This window comes from Papio anubis, chromosome 9 (assembly GCF_008728515.1).
Source record: "Papio anubis isolate 15944 chromosome 9, Panubis1.0, whole genome shotgun sequence".
In the NCBI taxonomy this organism is placed as follows: domain Eukaryota; kingdom Metazoa; phylum Chordata; class Mammalia; order Primates; family Cercopithecidae; genus Papio; species Papio anubis.
Window position 1 is genome coordinate 11,562,944 of NC_044984.1, and position 15,916 is coordinate 11,578,859.

Consider the following 15,916-nt stretch of genomic DNA (forward strand, 5'->3'; position numbering starts at 1 on the left):
GGTAATTTTGAACCTGTTGGTGATCTTGTGGCTGCCCTGCCTTATGAGGGGAGGAGGGGACAGAGCCTTTGAGACCCTTCATGGACCTTCTTAATGTGCAAGATGGGCACAGGGTGCTTTCCGGTGGTAGAACTACATGCTGATCACCCTAGATGAGCTGCACAAAGTTGTAAAGGCAGCAGAGGCCTGCCTTCCTTTATCATCTCCTGAGGACACAGGCCAGGGAAGGTTCCCTCGGTTTTGGAAGCCAGCCTCTTGCCATTTCTTTCTTTGCCAGGGGCCATGGGTGGCCGGAGATCCAGCGGAGGCTGGTTGGGCTGCAATAAGGGGATGACAAAGTGGAAAGTCTGTTTTGCTTGGTTCTTAAAATGAGGAGGAAAGACATCGATCCTTTTCTTCTTGACCTTTCTTCTCTCCGTCATTCGCTTCTTATCGGTCTTTGAACCCTGTAGACTAACCGTGAAAAAGATGGCTTTAGGAGTCAGATGTCCACCAGAGGATGGCATCATGGACAGAGCATTATCTTCTGTGGCCTTTCCGTGAATGGCTGGAGGGCTGAAGAGAGGACACTGACGCCTTCAGCTGTGGAGGAATCCAGGGAGAGAGATCAGGAGCCACCTTGGCAGCTCCGTATGATGTCAAAACCTGTTTCTCTTGTGTCGCAGTCCCTCTCAGGCCCTCTACTTGCCTCTCTTACCTACTGGGCTGTACAAAGCCCAGGAGTGCCCTAGGAGTTTGAGCACACCAACCTTCTGTCCAAAACGCCACTCCATTACTGTCTTCAAGTCCTGTGAATTACCTAGTACTATTCTTCAAATGTTACATGGTAAAACCCAGCTGCTCCACACGGCATCCAAGACAGATTGTACAAGTTTTTAAACGTTTAGAAGTTAGACTGGGTGTGGTGGTGGCTCATCCTTGTAATCCTAGCACTTTGGGAGCTAGGACGTGGGAGGATTGCTTGAGCTTAGGAATTCAAGACCCACCTGGGTGACACAGGGAGACCCCATCTCTAGAAAAAGAATTTCAATAAATTAGCCAGATGGGGTGATGCACACCTGTCATCCCAGCTACTCAGGAGGCTGAGATGGGAGAATCGCTTGAGCCTGAGAAGTCCAAGCTGCAGTGAGCTGTGATCACACCACTGCACTCCAGCCTGGGTGACAGTGAGACTCTGTCTGGAAAAAAGTAAATAAACAAATAAAAGGTTAGAACTTAGTGACAAATCAACAGTGAAAATTTTACCACCCAGCAACTCAGCCGTGCCATTTGCCCACCCCACCTCCCCTTGTCCCCGTTCAGGGGCAAAGGCAACTGGTCTTTTATAGGCTACGACATTCAACGGGCCAATGCCATTTCACCGTCCTATCTCAAAGTGCTTTATTCTACAATCCTGTGTGCAAATACATGACGTAACTCTTTTCTCGGGTTGTAAATTATTGAAGGCCATAAGTTGTGCTGACTGCATCCTTGTTTACCTATAAGCATTAATTGAATGTTTTCCAGTAGACATGGAGGGGAGAGAAAAGGCAGGACTGTACCAGCAATGGGAATTAGGTTCACTTGATAATGGACTTGGATGATGAATCTCATTGCCCTGAGAGCAGGGATATTTCTTTCCTCAGTGACCAACCCCCAGATGCTTGTCAAACTATTGAATGTCCTCCTATGCACGTAGGGGCTGGCTCTTAGAGGTATAAAGCATGTCGAGAAAAAAGAATAAAAATAAAAGCATAATGAGCATTCCTTGAAGTAAAGAGCTAAGCACTCCTTTTTGTGTTTCTTCCCTTGCAAAGGGGAAAGGAGACCCTAATTTTGCAAGACTTCAAAAAGAGTGTGCAGCAGGCCAATTGTTTCAAGGTGACAATCATTCCTGCGTGCACCCCTCCCACATGCCGGCCTCTGCCAGGCAACTTTCAGTCCTTTCTGAAGAACGACCCTCCCCCAGCACACATACTCCCAGGCAGTTTCCTTCTCTTCTGGGCTGGTCTTTTCATTCCGGGCAACTTTGCATACCAATGAGCCAGATGAAGTTCTGGGAAGGGCCTCTCAGCACCATTTTATCTTGTTTCAGCTGTGGACCCCAAAGTCGTTTCCATTGCCAACCGAGTGGCTGAAATTGTTTATTCGTGGCCACCACCACAAGAGACCCAGGCAGGAGGCTTCAAGTCCAAAGAGATTATCGTACGTCAGGGTGGCTCCTCCCAGCTCAAAGACCGCCTGCCTATAGCTTCAAGTTCTAAGAAAGGTAAGCTTTACTTCCCCAGGTGGAGTGTTTGCCAGGCAGGGGCGCAGGAGCATTTGTGTATTTATCCATCCCGGCCCTGGCAACTTGACAGTCCCTGCTGCCTGGACTGAGGGCCTGACAGCCACAGGCTGTGGGCAATGAGCTCCAGCTTGAGACACCAGCCCAAGGCAAGGGGGCTGCCCCAGCAGGTTGAACCAACACGCCCAGCTCTTCGCTAAGTCAGAAAGGAAAGTCTCCTACAGAAGGAGAGGAGTAGACACAAAGCCCGCATTCAGTCTTGTCTGTGGCGGGAAATGCAATGTTAGATCTGATCATGTTACCAGTGACCCCGGGCCAATTTGCACCAGGTACAGTTGGAGCGTCAAGCCAGGGATTTATATTATGACATTGCTTTCGGGCTTTGTGAAAAAGCAGCGGGTTGTCAGGCACCAGCTATGGTGCAAGACATGGAGCGGAACTGAGAAGTAGTGACAAGGCTGGGTCAGTTGTCACCCAAACCATAGCAATAGGTGAGACTGTACATCCCATCAGGCTGGTGGTAACTCAAGGCACTGAGGGGAGAATGAAGGGGAGCAAGGCCAAGTGCCACTGGAAGAGAAGCTCTGCCCGGCATTCCCCCACCGCAGTTCTTGCTCCTGGCTCTCTCCACAAACTACCGTGGAGGTTGTGATGATGCAGCCTCATTGTCTGGGATAAATACCTGAGGTTTGTTGTCTCATGCCAAGAGAATCGAGGACACGGACACACACAAGAAGTGGGTTTAGGGGCAGAGGTTTAATAGGCAAAACAAAGAGAAAGGAGAACAGCTCTCTCTCCTGCGACAGAGAGAGGAACCCAAACGTGACTTCCGGCCGGTGACAGAGTGCACCGGATTTTATAGACAGGTTTCAGGAGGTGGTGTCGGATTTACACAGGGCCCAAAGATCAGTTGAACCAGGTGTGATGTTTACATAGCATGGGGGAAGCTGGCCACCCCACCCTAATCTTATTATGCAAGTGGGCTTGCCACCTGGCCGGTGCCATGTTGTCTGCTCCCTAGGCACACGTGGTTGGAAAGGAAAAGGGAAAATGCGGCCGCCATGTTGGACATGCCTAGTCCCAGGTGGCCTTTTCCTATTGGCACAGCTGCCAACATTCACTGTGCAAGCTTCTAGCTTGCTTGTCTATGTCTGCAACTCAATTTTACAGGCTACTCTTTGTTAGAAAAGAAAATGATTTGGGGGCTGCTTTTCATTAAAAGGAAAACCTTACCGAGAACTTCCTTACCCTCGCTATCTGCCTAAAAAATTCCTTTTTAACTCCTCTAACAGTAAGGCCAAGGTGGCTCTTGGGTTTGCAGCACCCTAAAGAACAAGGTGAAGGTTCTCCCTCCAAAGGTATGGGTGTCTCCCAACCCCTGATGCAGAGCAGTAGCCACAGTAAAGGGGCCACAGCTGCCACAGAGACCCAGGGGACCCTGTGAGGAGCTGGAGGAGAGGAGGAGACCTCTGAGTCAGCTAAAAAGACAGTGTCCACATTTTATTGCTATACCATGTGGACCTGGCAGATGGAATGCTACCCCTAAACCAAGCTAAAGCTAAGATGACCTCATCCTCTGTGCACAGGAGAAATACAGGCAGCTGTGCCAGCAACTTTCCCTAAGAGAGTGTTAACCCAGTATGTCTGAGACAGGTCTCACTCAATTTAGAACTTTTATTTTGGCCAGGCGCAGTGGCTCATGCCTGTAATCCCAGCACTTTGGGAGGCCAAGGAAGGTGGATCACCTGAGGTCAGGAGTTCAAGACCAGCCTGGCCAACATGGTGAAACCCTGTCTCTACTAAAAATACAAAAAAATTAGCTGGGCGTAGTGGCAGGTGCCTGTAATCCCAACTACTCGGGAGGCTGAGGCAGGAGAATCACTTCAACTTGGGAGGCGGAGGTTGCAGTGAGCTGAGATTACACCACTGCACTCCAGCCTGAGTGACAAGAGTGAAACTCCGTCTCAAAAAAAAAAAAAAAAGTAGTAGAAGAAGAAGATTTATTTTGCCAAGCCTGGGTGCGGTGGCTTACATGGGAAATTCCAGCACTTTGGGAGGCCAAGGCAGTTGGATCTCTTGAGGCCAGAAGTTCAAGACCAGCCTGGCCAACATAGCAAAACCCCATCTCTACTAAAAATACAAAAAATTAGCCGGGCGTGGTGGCGCACACCTGTAGTCCCAGCTACTTGGGAGAGTGAGGCAGGAGAATCACTTGAACCCAGGAGGTGGAGGTTGCAGTGAGCCAAGATCGTGCCACTGCACTCCAGCCTGGGTGACAGAGCAAGACTCATGTACTCCACCTCCACCGCCCCTGTCCCCCCCAACACACACCATACACCAACTGTGGGCACGTTCCTATCCATCTGCCCTTTTAGCCTTGGCCATGGGGGAATTTATTAATTTTACTTACTTATCCCACCTTATTGTCAAGACCCAGCATACAAAGAATAAATTTTAGTCAAATAAAATCCATCAATTTGAAAGATATCTTTGTAAAAAGAAAACAAACACAGGAAAATAAGACGGATTTGGGAATTAGGTTAATTTCCAAAATGTAGGCCAGCAAGACAATCCACTGTCTTAGATGCGGGCCACAAATTTGGCTCTATACTTTCTAGCAACTAACCCAAAGAGGGAAATATAATCAAATATGAGATTCATGGTGCCCATAAGATAAAAGCACTATCTGCTGAGGAAAAATCCAAAAACCAGAAGAATATTCCTCCTAAATACCTTCATAGACGGAATCCTGTGCTGTGAAACCGATGTCTTCAACAACAAGCTTAAGGTAACTATAGAGATGAATGTCACACTGAGAGCTGGGGGACTGAGCAAAGGAAGAAGGGGAAAGAAGGAAAGGAAGGGGCTGTAGGAGAAATCCCTAGTGTGGTTTGTGTCTGGGCAGAAGAGGCGAGGTAAGATTTACTTGGTAAGAATTAGCATGCTTCTTGCCAGGCGCAGTGGCTCATGCCTGTAATTCCAGCACTTTGGGAGGCCAAAGTGGGTGGATCACCTGAGGTCAGGAGTTCGAGACCAGCCTGGCTAACATGGTGAAACCCGATTTCTACTAAAAATAGAAGGCGTGGTGGTACATGCCTGTAATCCCAGCTACTTGGGAGACTGAGGCATGAGAATCACTTGAACCTGGGAGGTGGAGGTTGCAGTGAGGCAAGATCGCACCATCACACTCCAGCTTAGGCAACAAGAGTGAAACTCCGTCTCAGAAAAAAAAAAGAGCATGCCTCTTCCTCCAGCCCTTACCAAGCCACAAGCATTCATGGTCCCTGAAAAAATGTAAGATTATTTTTTGTTTCTCTTAAAAGAAATAACTGGAATTTTCCCCGACAGATGAAGAAGAACAAATAATAGCCAAAATTGTTGAGCTGCTGAAATATTCAGGGGATCAGTTGGAAAGAAAGGTATGGAACACCTTGAACTGATGTGATTGATTTCTGTGCCCATGCACTAGTACACGAGGATGGAATTGTACTCCAGGTTGCAACCTTATTCCTTTTCTTTTTTTTTTGAGACGGAGTCTCGCTCTGTCACCCAGGCTGGAGTACAGTGGCACAATCTTGGCTCACGGCAACCTCCACCTCCCAGTTTCAAGCGATTCTCCTGCCACAGCCTCCCGAGTAGCTGGGACTACAGATGCTCACCACCACGCCCAGCTAATTTTTTGTATTTTTAGTAGAGACAGGGTTTCGTCATATTGGCCTGGTTGGTCTCGAACTCCTGACCTCAGGTGATACACCAGCCTCGGCCTCCCAAAGTGCTGGGATTACAAGCGTGAGCCACTGTGCCCGGCCTACCTTATTCCTTTTCCAAGTCCTGGTTTCTACTTAGTCCTAAATTTTATTTCCCTTGGAGTCAAAATTCTTCATGCTGGTAGAATCTCAAAAATGAGTCACTTTGGAAAACATAAGTAAACCTTCTGGAGCCTCCTTGGAATTTTTGGAAACTGAACAAGGAGCTTGTTATTGCAGGAAAAGACACCAGTAAATTAAACTTTGCTGGATGGAATTATTAATGTCGTTCCCTATGTAACTGATCCTCACTGAAGTTTAGATTCGCGTTTGCTTTGCAGCCTGGATATCTGTGTCCCACGGTTGCTCCAAAGCTGGAATACGTTCTGGAATCTTTTTCCCCTGTAGTTGCCGGACTGTTGTCTGTTTAAGGGCTCTCTTAGCATTTCAGCCAGGGAGGCGTGCTAGTGTTACTGGGGGAATGTATGGATTTCCTGCCATTTGGAAGTTGAGACCCATCCTTCCACTCAGGAACGGGTGAGAGTTGCCTTCAGGTAAAGAGTTGGTGAGCAAACCTTCAACAGAGTCAGAAGGGCTTCTCTGTGCCTCCTGGGTCCATAACCCACAGACGACTGGGTAGTCTCTAGGATCTGTCAATCATCTGGCTTGCAGACACAGATCCTTGTTTTGCCAGAATCTGTGGCGAGGGAGTCAGACCCCAGGGGTGGGGATGGGAGGTTCTGCAGGAAGACGAAACAGCTCCTGTCTCTATAGCTTTGTCAGAAGTGTGCCCAGAGACTGGTGACCCAGAGGGCGAAGCACCTGGGAGATGGGACAGAATGAGAAACAGCGAGAAAACCAGGGATATTAGGTTAAAGAAAAGAGAACGGGGTGTGTGAGCTTTGGGGCCACAAGTAGAAGGTAGAGAGGGGTGCAGAGGAAGCAAGAGATAGAACAGGATGCGTGATTTAAGGGCACCCCTGCATTTCTCCAGAGCTAGTATCATGGATACAGAAATTATGCCTAGTATGGGGTGATTGATTTATACTTATGGTGAGAACGAACCTCCATTCCTGGAGAACGGGTACTCCAGGCTGCCCATCAGAGTCAATGGGCACCTTGTGACGGAATGATCTTCCTGTCACAGGAAGAATCGCAAGTAGGTGCCAATACCAGTTAGCAGTTCAGCACAGAACTCCGAGGGATCCTTTAGACATCCTCAAGGGCTCTTTACAACCTGGAGTTTCTGTGGCTCTCACGGCAGCCTCCTTCCCAGCTTCCCTAAGCGGTGACTTGCGGTCAGTGGTCAGGGAGGTGGGCAAGGTGGAGTGGGGGTGCTGGAGGTGGGACGAAGGCCATCTCTCAGGTTGTGAAGAGTGATGGTTTCATTTTCACCCCCACAAACTACCACTTTCAAAAGCCTCCCTTTGCCTGCTGCTCTCTGTTGAGGAGTTCGGATATTTTACATTGTTTATGGCAAAGCCTTGGTTGTTATTTCCTTTACACACTTCCCCACTAGGGAGCTCTGCTAGGGACACACGGTAGGTGTGACCTTGTGCTGTGGGTGCCAAGCTCCCACTGCAGAATGCCATGTGTGAGGCTGCAGGGGATCTGCAGAGCCACTGGTCCCGAGGGCACACACAGCCCAAAGGCCCATCCTACGCCTCCAGGAAAGGCCAAAGAGCCAGGTGCACCCAAGAGGGACAGGCAGGGGAGGGGTGAGGAGGTGCCGATGGAAGCCCTGTCTTTGTGGCGTTTGATTCTTTTACTGTTCTGGCACAGTCCCGACTTGGCTGCCTGCTAGGGTTTTGAGCCTGGCCTCCTCCATTGGAAAACTGATGAAGAGGAGTCCATCCCCTGTTATGGAGGAGGCCGGCCATGCCTGCTGCAGAGTCACAACCCAGATGGGGCCTGGATGGTGGGAGTGGGCTTGGTTCAGGGAAAAGACAGGTCTGCCAAAATCTTCCAATCGCATCTGACTCATCCCCCAGATATCCCTTTTAGAAACAATATGTGTTGAAAACCCACTTGGCTTATCATTCCTCTAGGACAGAACTAGAGGAATTTCAAATAAATATTTTGTTCCTGCTCACTAAGAAATTTCCATTTTCACATGACAACTGGCATATTAACAGACATTTCAAGAATGCTTTAAATGAAGATGATATATAGCTTTTTGATATGAGCCCTGATTTTTCAAAAGCAGAAGAGGCAGCATTGATTTTGTTTTAAAGGCATGGTAGCCCCAAGGAGGTAAAGCAGAGAGATACCAGGTTCAAGGGAGGGCCAGGAGGTAAAATCAATAGGGTAGAATAACGGGAAAAAAATCAATGAATTGGAGTTTTTTTAAGTGAACATATGCACACAAGGGAGTCTTCCCTGACCTCCATGCTCCCATAGCATCCTGAAAAATGACTCGCATTTCCAGAGCACCTCTTCTATGTCCAGCACTATAAAGTGTTCAACTACCCTATAGTATAGGGCCAAGCACAGTGGCTCACACTTGTAATCCCAGCTTCTGGGGAGGCCAGGGTGGGAGGATCACTTGAGGCCAGGAGTTTGAGACCAGCCTGGGCAATATAGTAAGACCTTGTCCCTAAAAAACAATAATAATAAAGGTTTCTTAAGAAAATGAAGGCTGGGGATGGGCTCAGTGGCCCACGCCTGTAATCCCAGCACTTTGGGAGGCCGAGGCACATGGATCACCTAAGGTTAGGAGTTCAAGACCAGCCTTACCAACATGGTGAAACCCTGTCTCTACTAAAAATACAAAAATTAGCTGGGTGTGGTGGTGTGTGCCTGTAGTCCCAGCAACTTGGAGGCTGAGACAGAAGAATTGCTTGAACCTGGGAGGTGGAGGTTGCAGTGAGCCAAGATCGCGCCTCCGCACTCCAGCCTGGGCGACAGAGTGAGACTCCATCTCAGAAAAAAAAAAAAAAAAGAAAGAAAGAAAAGAAAAGAAAATGAAGGCTGGGTGCAGGGACTCATGCGTGTAATCCCAACACTTTGGGAGGCTGAGGTGGGTGGAATGCTTAAGCCCAGGAGTGGGCAACATGGCGAAACCCCATCTCTACAAAAAAAAATAGAAAAAACTTAGCCAGGTGTGGTGGCATACACCTGTAGTCCCATCTACTTGGGAGGCTGAGGCAGGAGAATCGCTTGAGCCTAGGAGGCAGAGGTTGCAGTGAGCCGAGACCACACCACTGCACTCCAGCCTGGGCAATGGGAGTGAAACCCCGTCTCAAAAAAAAAAAAAAAAAGAAAGAAAACAATTACCCTATACTATCGATAGTATCACCATCCTAGTTTAGAGATGACAAACTGAATCTGAGAGGTTAATTTCCCCAAGATTGCATAGCTAAGTAAGAGGTGAATCCAGGGGTTTGAGCCAGACAGTGATTCCTAAGCTTCAGATCCTGTCCATTACACTACCTCCAGCAAAGCACATCGCATTGTTTTGTAATTCCCACTAGACTGTGAGCCCTTTGAGTGAGGACCTGCATCTCAGTCATCCATACTAGCTGCCCATTATAAGTGCTCAGGAAATATCTGTTGAATGTCAGATGAACTGACTGTTCCATTTCATACACATATTTGTGCCGATGGAATGAATTCACCGAGTGGTACATGCCCATTCTGGTTCTGCAGGACGCTGCCTTCATCCCCATTCCCTTGGTTGACACCAGCATCCAGGGTTTTCCAGGGGGTGGTTTGATGGCCTGCATTTGAGCTAAAGAAAGAACTTCCGTCTGCCTCCTGGAGCCAAGCTACTGTACTGAGTGCTTATTCTCTTGTACACAGCTGAAGAAAGATAAGGCTTTGATGGGCCACTTCCAGGATGGGCTGTCCTACTCTGTTTTCAAGACCATCACAGACCAGGTCCTAATGGGTGTGGACACCAGGGGAGAATCAGAGGTCAAAGCTCAGGGCTTTAAGGCTGCCCTTGCAATAGACGTCATGGCCAAGCTCACAGCTGTTGACAACCATCCAATGAACAGGGTGCTGGGCTTTGGCACCAAGTACCTGAAAGAGAACTTCTCACCATGGATCCAGCAGCACGGTGGATGGGTAAGCGTATCGTATTTAAAAACAAATTTTCTCAGAACTCAGAAGAGATGAGATGGGATGGAATTTTTTTTTTAATTTTTTTATGAAGGGAACATATCTATGAAGCAGTTCTCATGAGTTTAGGACACTTGAGTGGCAAGAGACAGATCCCATTGATGGGAACATATTTTTAGTGATTATCTTCATCATCAATAAATATTTACTGAGCTCTCCAAGGGTATGTAGGGTATGTGTGGATGGAGAGGGACTGGTCAGATGGAACAGGAAATGAGGAGATGCCGAGATAAGAAATGTTTAGATAGATGTAATTTCTGTTTTCACAAATTTTGCAGGCAACGGAAGTCTGGCAGGGAGACAAGGGGAGGCAGACAGTTCTCCACACTTGCAGATACTTACAGGTCGCAGGGACTAAGCCTTATGCAGAGACTCAGGGTTCACGACATTTTGTCATTGCTGCTTTGACCCAGCCATTTTGAGGGTGACATTTTGATACCGAATAAAAAGCCAACAGTTAAACTTTCATTTTCAATTACCTGATATCAGTCAAAACAGACCTCTTTCCCCTAGGCCTCAAACCCTCTCCCATCCCTCATCCCCAGTTCCTCAGGTCTCCTTAAAACTGCCATGTTCAAACGGCTACATAAGGTCCACCGTGTCAAAATGTGCTACCCCAGAACTTTAACTCTCAACAGGCCTAGGCATTCCTAGGCGGACAGACCTTCACCCCACATTATCCTTAGTTCGCTTTCCACTAGAATGGTCCAGGGGCCAGCAGGAGGATTGAGTTGGCTCTAGGCATGGCTGGAGTGACCCTGGGACCTCCACACAGTCTTGGTCTCCTTGCTCACAGAAGGCAAGTGTAGCTGGTCTTGCCCAAGGGTCTTCAGTGGCCGCCATGGCCTTCAGTGCCCACCATGGCCTTCAGCGACCTGCCATGGTCTTCAGCGCCTGCCATGGTCTTCAGCGGCCTGCCATGGCCTTCAGCGGCCTGCCATGGCCTTCAGCGGCCACCATGGTCTTCAGTGCCCGCCATGGTCTTCAGCAGCCACCATGGTCTTCAGTGCCTGCCATGGTCTTCAGTGCCTGCCATGGTCTTCAGTTTCTGTACATTGAGTTCCTTTCTATTTTCCACTTTTGCACCAAGTATGATAACCCTAAGTGGCTGATCTGAACAACCAAGGCCGTTCTTAAGTATTCTAAACTTAAGCTGCCTTAGTTTATTCTAAAAGGAGGACAGGTTCCTCAACATTGTTTTAGTTCTACCTATTCTTCTTTCCAGGATTCCTCCACCCCAACAACCCCCTCGAGCCCTCATCTGCCCCAGAGTCTCTCCTGACCCTTCCGGCTCAAAGGCTGCACAGCCTCTAATCTCCAACACTTCATGTTTGCACCCTAATAATATACAAAAGATGATCAAATTCCCAATTGACTATGTTTCAAGCATTCATTTAAAAAATCATTGTTAGTCCTCTTAATATATTTTCTCAGAGAAATTATAATTATCAATTGGGTTCACAGGCCAGCTCTCAAAAATCTATTTAATCCACTAATGTAGCTAAAATACCATAAATATGCTATAAAAAGCAGTGGTTCTACACCAAAAGCACAAGCAACTAAAGAAAGAATAGATACATTGGATTTTGTTTTGTGCTTCCAAGAACACCACCACCAAGAATGTGAAAAAACAAAACAACAACAACAACAAAAAAACAACCCACGGAATGGGGAAAAATACTTGCAAATAATATCTCTAATAAAAGACATATCTAGAATATATAATGAACTATTATAATTGAACAATAAAATGTCAAATAACCCAATTTTCAAATGAGCAATGGATGTGAATAGACATTTCTCCAAAGAATATATATAAATGGCTAAAAGCACATGAAAAGAGGCTTGTTTGACATCTTCATTTCAACAGTAGGAAAATGCAAATCAAAGCAACATTGAGCTCTAACCACTATGGTGGCTAAAATGAAAAGGAAAAGTATTGATGTTGGTGAAGATGTGGAGAAATTGGAACCGTTTATGTTGCTGGTTGGATTGTAAAATGGTGCAGTCCCTTTGGAAAACCACTTGGGAGTTCCCAGAAATGTTAAATATAAAGTTACCAATTCCACTCCTGGATATATACCCAAGAAAGTTGAAAACATATTTTCATACAAAAATGTGCACATGAATGTTCATAGCTTCTATTAGCCAAAGAGTGGGAGCAACCCAAATGTCCATCAACTGATGAATGATGAATGGATAAGGAAAATGTAGTATAGCCACCCAATGGAATATTATTCCACTATAAAAATAAAGCAAGTATTGATACATGGATGAACCTTAAAAACATTGTGCTAAGTGAAAAAAAGTCAGGCAAAAAGGCCATATACTGTATGATTCCATGTATAGGAAGTGTCCAAAATAGGCAAATGTATAGATACAGAAAGCTGGGTGACCAAGTTGCCAGGGAGCGAGGCAGAGTAGGGAATAATTGCTAATGGATGTGAAGTTTATTTTTGGAGTGATGATAATGTCCTAAAATCAGAGGTGATGTTTGCATAACTGTGAATATACTAAAAGTGAATATACTAATTCACTGAATTAGTGAATTTTATAGCACAATTATATTTCAATAAATCGCTTTTAAAACTACAGTTCTAATTCTAGTAATCAAAAGAGGAAAGAGAGATGAATTACTTTTTTTTTTAATTTGCCTGGGTTTACGCCATTCTCCTGCCTCAGCCTCCCGATTAGCTGGGACTACAGGCGCCCGCCACCTCGCCCGGCTGGTTTTTTGTACTTTTAGTAGAGACGGGGTTTCACCGTGTCAGCCAGGATGGTCTCGATCTCCTGACCTTGTGATCCGCCCGTCTCGGCCTCCCAAAGTGCTGGGATTACAGGCGTGAGCCACCGCGCCCGGCCGCACAATTATATTTCAATAAATCTTTTATAAAACTAGCAGTTCTAATTCTAGTAATCAAAAAGAGGAAAGAGAGATGAATACTTTTTTTTTTTTAATTTGGCTGCTGGTACTGGAGAAAAAAAAACAGTTCCAATTAGAAAAAAAAAAAAAGATGAATTATTCCATAGGAATACTAAAGCGGATTTCCAAAGGCTTCAGAACTTGATGGCACTAGTTCTTTAACATCTGTAGTTTCAATTCAAAATGTATTTCTTATCCAAGTTATCATAAACCTTAATCTTAACTCTTGGCCGTAGTTAAGTTTAATTTGGAGCATGTCAGTGGAAATTAGGAGAGGGGAGAAAAATAATGTGAGAGGGGATGACTAATTTTTCCAAAGGGTACAAAAAAAATAAAGGATGTTGATAAAGAATATTTATGAACTGATATGAGCTATGGAAGTGTGAAGGACATGTGGATTGGGGCATGTGCTCAGAGTCCCTTAACGGAAAAAAAAGAAGACACTGGGAAGTAAGCCTCCTGGGACTTCCATTGGCACCAAGTGTCTCGATGGCTGGCTGTGCTGTCCTTGTAGTAGTGTGGGAGGAGAGAAATCTAGTCCCATGCACAAGCTTTCCGGAAGCTCAGGGTTCCTAACTATCTCAGTATTCCACATTTCATAGGAGTACATGTCATCTTCCCAACTAAACTGCAAATCTGTAAGGGTGAGATTGTGTATTTTATGATGGCTCCTTTAATCTCCCATAGCTCCCATTCCTCTACATAACACCATGGATGTTCAGCCAGAACTTGTAGAACAGTGAATGAATCGATCAAATGAATGAATAGCAACTCTATCTACAAGGCTGCCAAACAAGCTACTGTGAGATTCTGATTTACTCTTCGGTTCTTTGTTCTGTCTGTGGAGCACCATTCACATAGTTACCTTGCAGTCCTGCCACCTCACCCATTCTGTAGCACTTTGAAAGGAGAGGGTTGTAACCTCCATAGTCATTGACCTTTCAGTACCCACTTTTTTTGAATTTTAAATACACCCTCGAAGCCCTCCCATCTTCAAGAAAAGATCCAGCCTGTTAACTCTGGGTGTGTAACGTTAAGACCTTAGCTGATGTTTTCCTTGCAGGCATACCAAGAATGCCAGTCACCTCTCCAAACCCTCCCCCAAACTAACATGGTCTCCTGAGCCTTGGGTCGTGCCTGGGATAGAGCGGAGTTAGCAGCCATATGTTTTCACTTCGACAGTAAATCTGACTTGGAATTTTAAGAATCTATTTTTCCCCCTCTAGGAAAAAATACTTGGGATATCACATGAAGAAGTAGACTGAAATAGCAGATTTGTCGTCAGGAATACTCATCGCCTACTGTGGCCCTGTGTGCACTGGCCTCAGATGGACTACAGGAGATTACAATGTACAAGGCAGAGGGAGCACTGACGTTTTCAAAACCATTATTCCCGTGACTGGAGAGGCATCAGGAGAGGCCTTGTTCGTCTCCAGCTCATAGAACGTAGCAGCGTAGTCCTTGACATTGATGTTTTTCAGGCCCTCCATTGAGTGCCTGAGGAAATCTATAAAGATAAGTGGCGATGTTGTTCCAAACACTCAGAACAGATACCATCATCCTGCCTTTGTTAGCTGCTGTAGGGAAAGTGTGTTACAGATGTCTGCTGACCTCACAGGGGTGAAATGATAAACTGTGCATGTGTTTACACTTCCGTTTCTAGTACTATTTATTTTTAAACTACACTTGGGGTGGCCTAATACCTAGGAAGATGTTGCTCTTCACGTTAGTAAACACAGCCTAAAGAAACTCTTAGGTTTACTGCTAAGAGTTTCCATTTGTTTGGAGAGATAACTGTTGTCTGTGCCTTTTTGAAAAACTTCCGTTTGGTACAACATTTTTACTTCAACACCCCCTCAACCCTTTTCTCAGGGACCACACCTCTTCTTCCCAAGGTCCCTGGGACTTCATCATTCTTTGTGGTAGTGCAATGATTGGTAGCAGGTAAAATAAATACATAGAAAGACAACTGTCAAAAGAGTGTCTTCTGATTAGTAAGTAATAAGTCTTCTGATTGAGCATCAAATGAGTTAATTTACATAAAGTGCTTAGAACATTTTTTGGTACTTAATGTTATGTCTTCACTTATGGTCTCTAATATGTGCTGCTCTCAGCTAAGCTGCCAATTTCCTCTTCTGTCAGCGCAGTCCCTGATTGTTTTCCTGACATTGAGGCTGTGCAGGCTAAGGTTTTTTTAGAAATATGCTCAATAGTAAGTGTTCAAGACACAAAACCATTTTAAAAATACTATCAAAATATAAGGTCTTATAAATTTCTGGATCTCTAGTACTCAGCAGATGGCCTGATGTAAAATTGGTGCTTAATAAACCTTTGAAGAATAAATACATCAATAAGTCAGACATACTCTCAGGTTCAAGGGAAAACTGGATCTATCTATTATCAAATGCTTCACTAGCCTACCCATCTCAATCAAATGAGTTATTCTCTTTTGTTTTCTTCTCCCACATGGAAGTCATCAGTGTTAGGGATAGAGGAGTCTCCATTTTTTTGTTTGTTTGTTTTCTTTTGTTTTGAGACGGAGTCTTGCTCTGTCGCCCAGGCTGGAGTTCAGTGGCGTGATCTCGGCTCACTGCAACCTCCACCTCCCGGGTTCAAGTGATTCTCCTGCCTCAGCCTCCCAAGTAGCTGAGACTACAGGCACTGCCAGCATGCCTGGCTAATTTTTTTTTTTTTTGTATTTTTAGTAGGGACGGGGTTTCACCGTGTTAGCCAGGATGGTCTCAATCTCCTGACCTTGTGATCTGCCTGCCTTGGTCTCCCAAAGTGCTGGGATTACGGGTGTGAGCCACCACGCCCGGCCAGGAGTCTCCTTTTATACATGGAGACACTGAAGACCAC

At 45.9% G+C, this 15,916-nt stretch overlaps 1 protein-coding gene across 10 annotated transcripts in view; it reads left to right on the plus strand.

Moving 5' to 3' along the window:
- The window catches only part of BCL2L14 (BCL2 like 14), a 43,979-nt gene extending 29,268 nt beyond the window's left edge, over positions 1-14,711 (plus strand). For 5 of the 10 annotated variants that reach the window (XM_031650292.1, XM_031650294.1, XM_031650293.1 and 2 more), the window contains 5 exons: positions 2,075-2,248; positions 5,615-5,685; positions 9,814-10,080; positions 13,745-13,859; positions 14,284-14,299. In XM_031650292.1, coding sequence (XP_031506152.1) covers positions 2,075-2,248; positions 5,615-5,685; positions 9,814-10,080; positions 13,745-13,792 — 560 coding nt within the window. In that variant the 3' untranslated portion in view covers positions 13,793-13,859; positions 14,284-14,299. Of the gene's footprint in view, positions 1-2,074; positions 2,249-5,614; positions 5,686-9,813; positions 10,081-13,744; positions 13,861-14,283 lie in introns of those variants that run through there. The other 5 variants (XM_031650296.1, XM_021922059.2, XM_021922058.1 and 2 more) reach the window with 3 other exon arrangements.
- Positions 14,712-15,916: the final 1,205 nt, after the last annotated feature.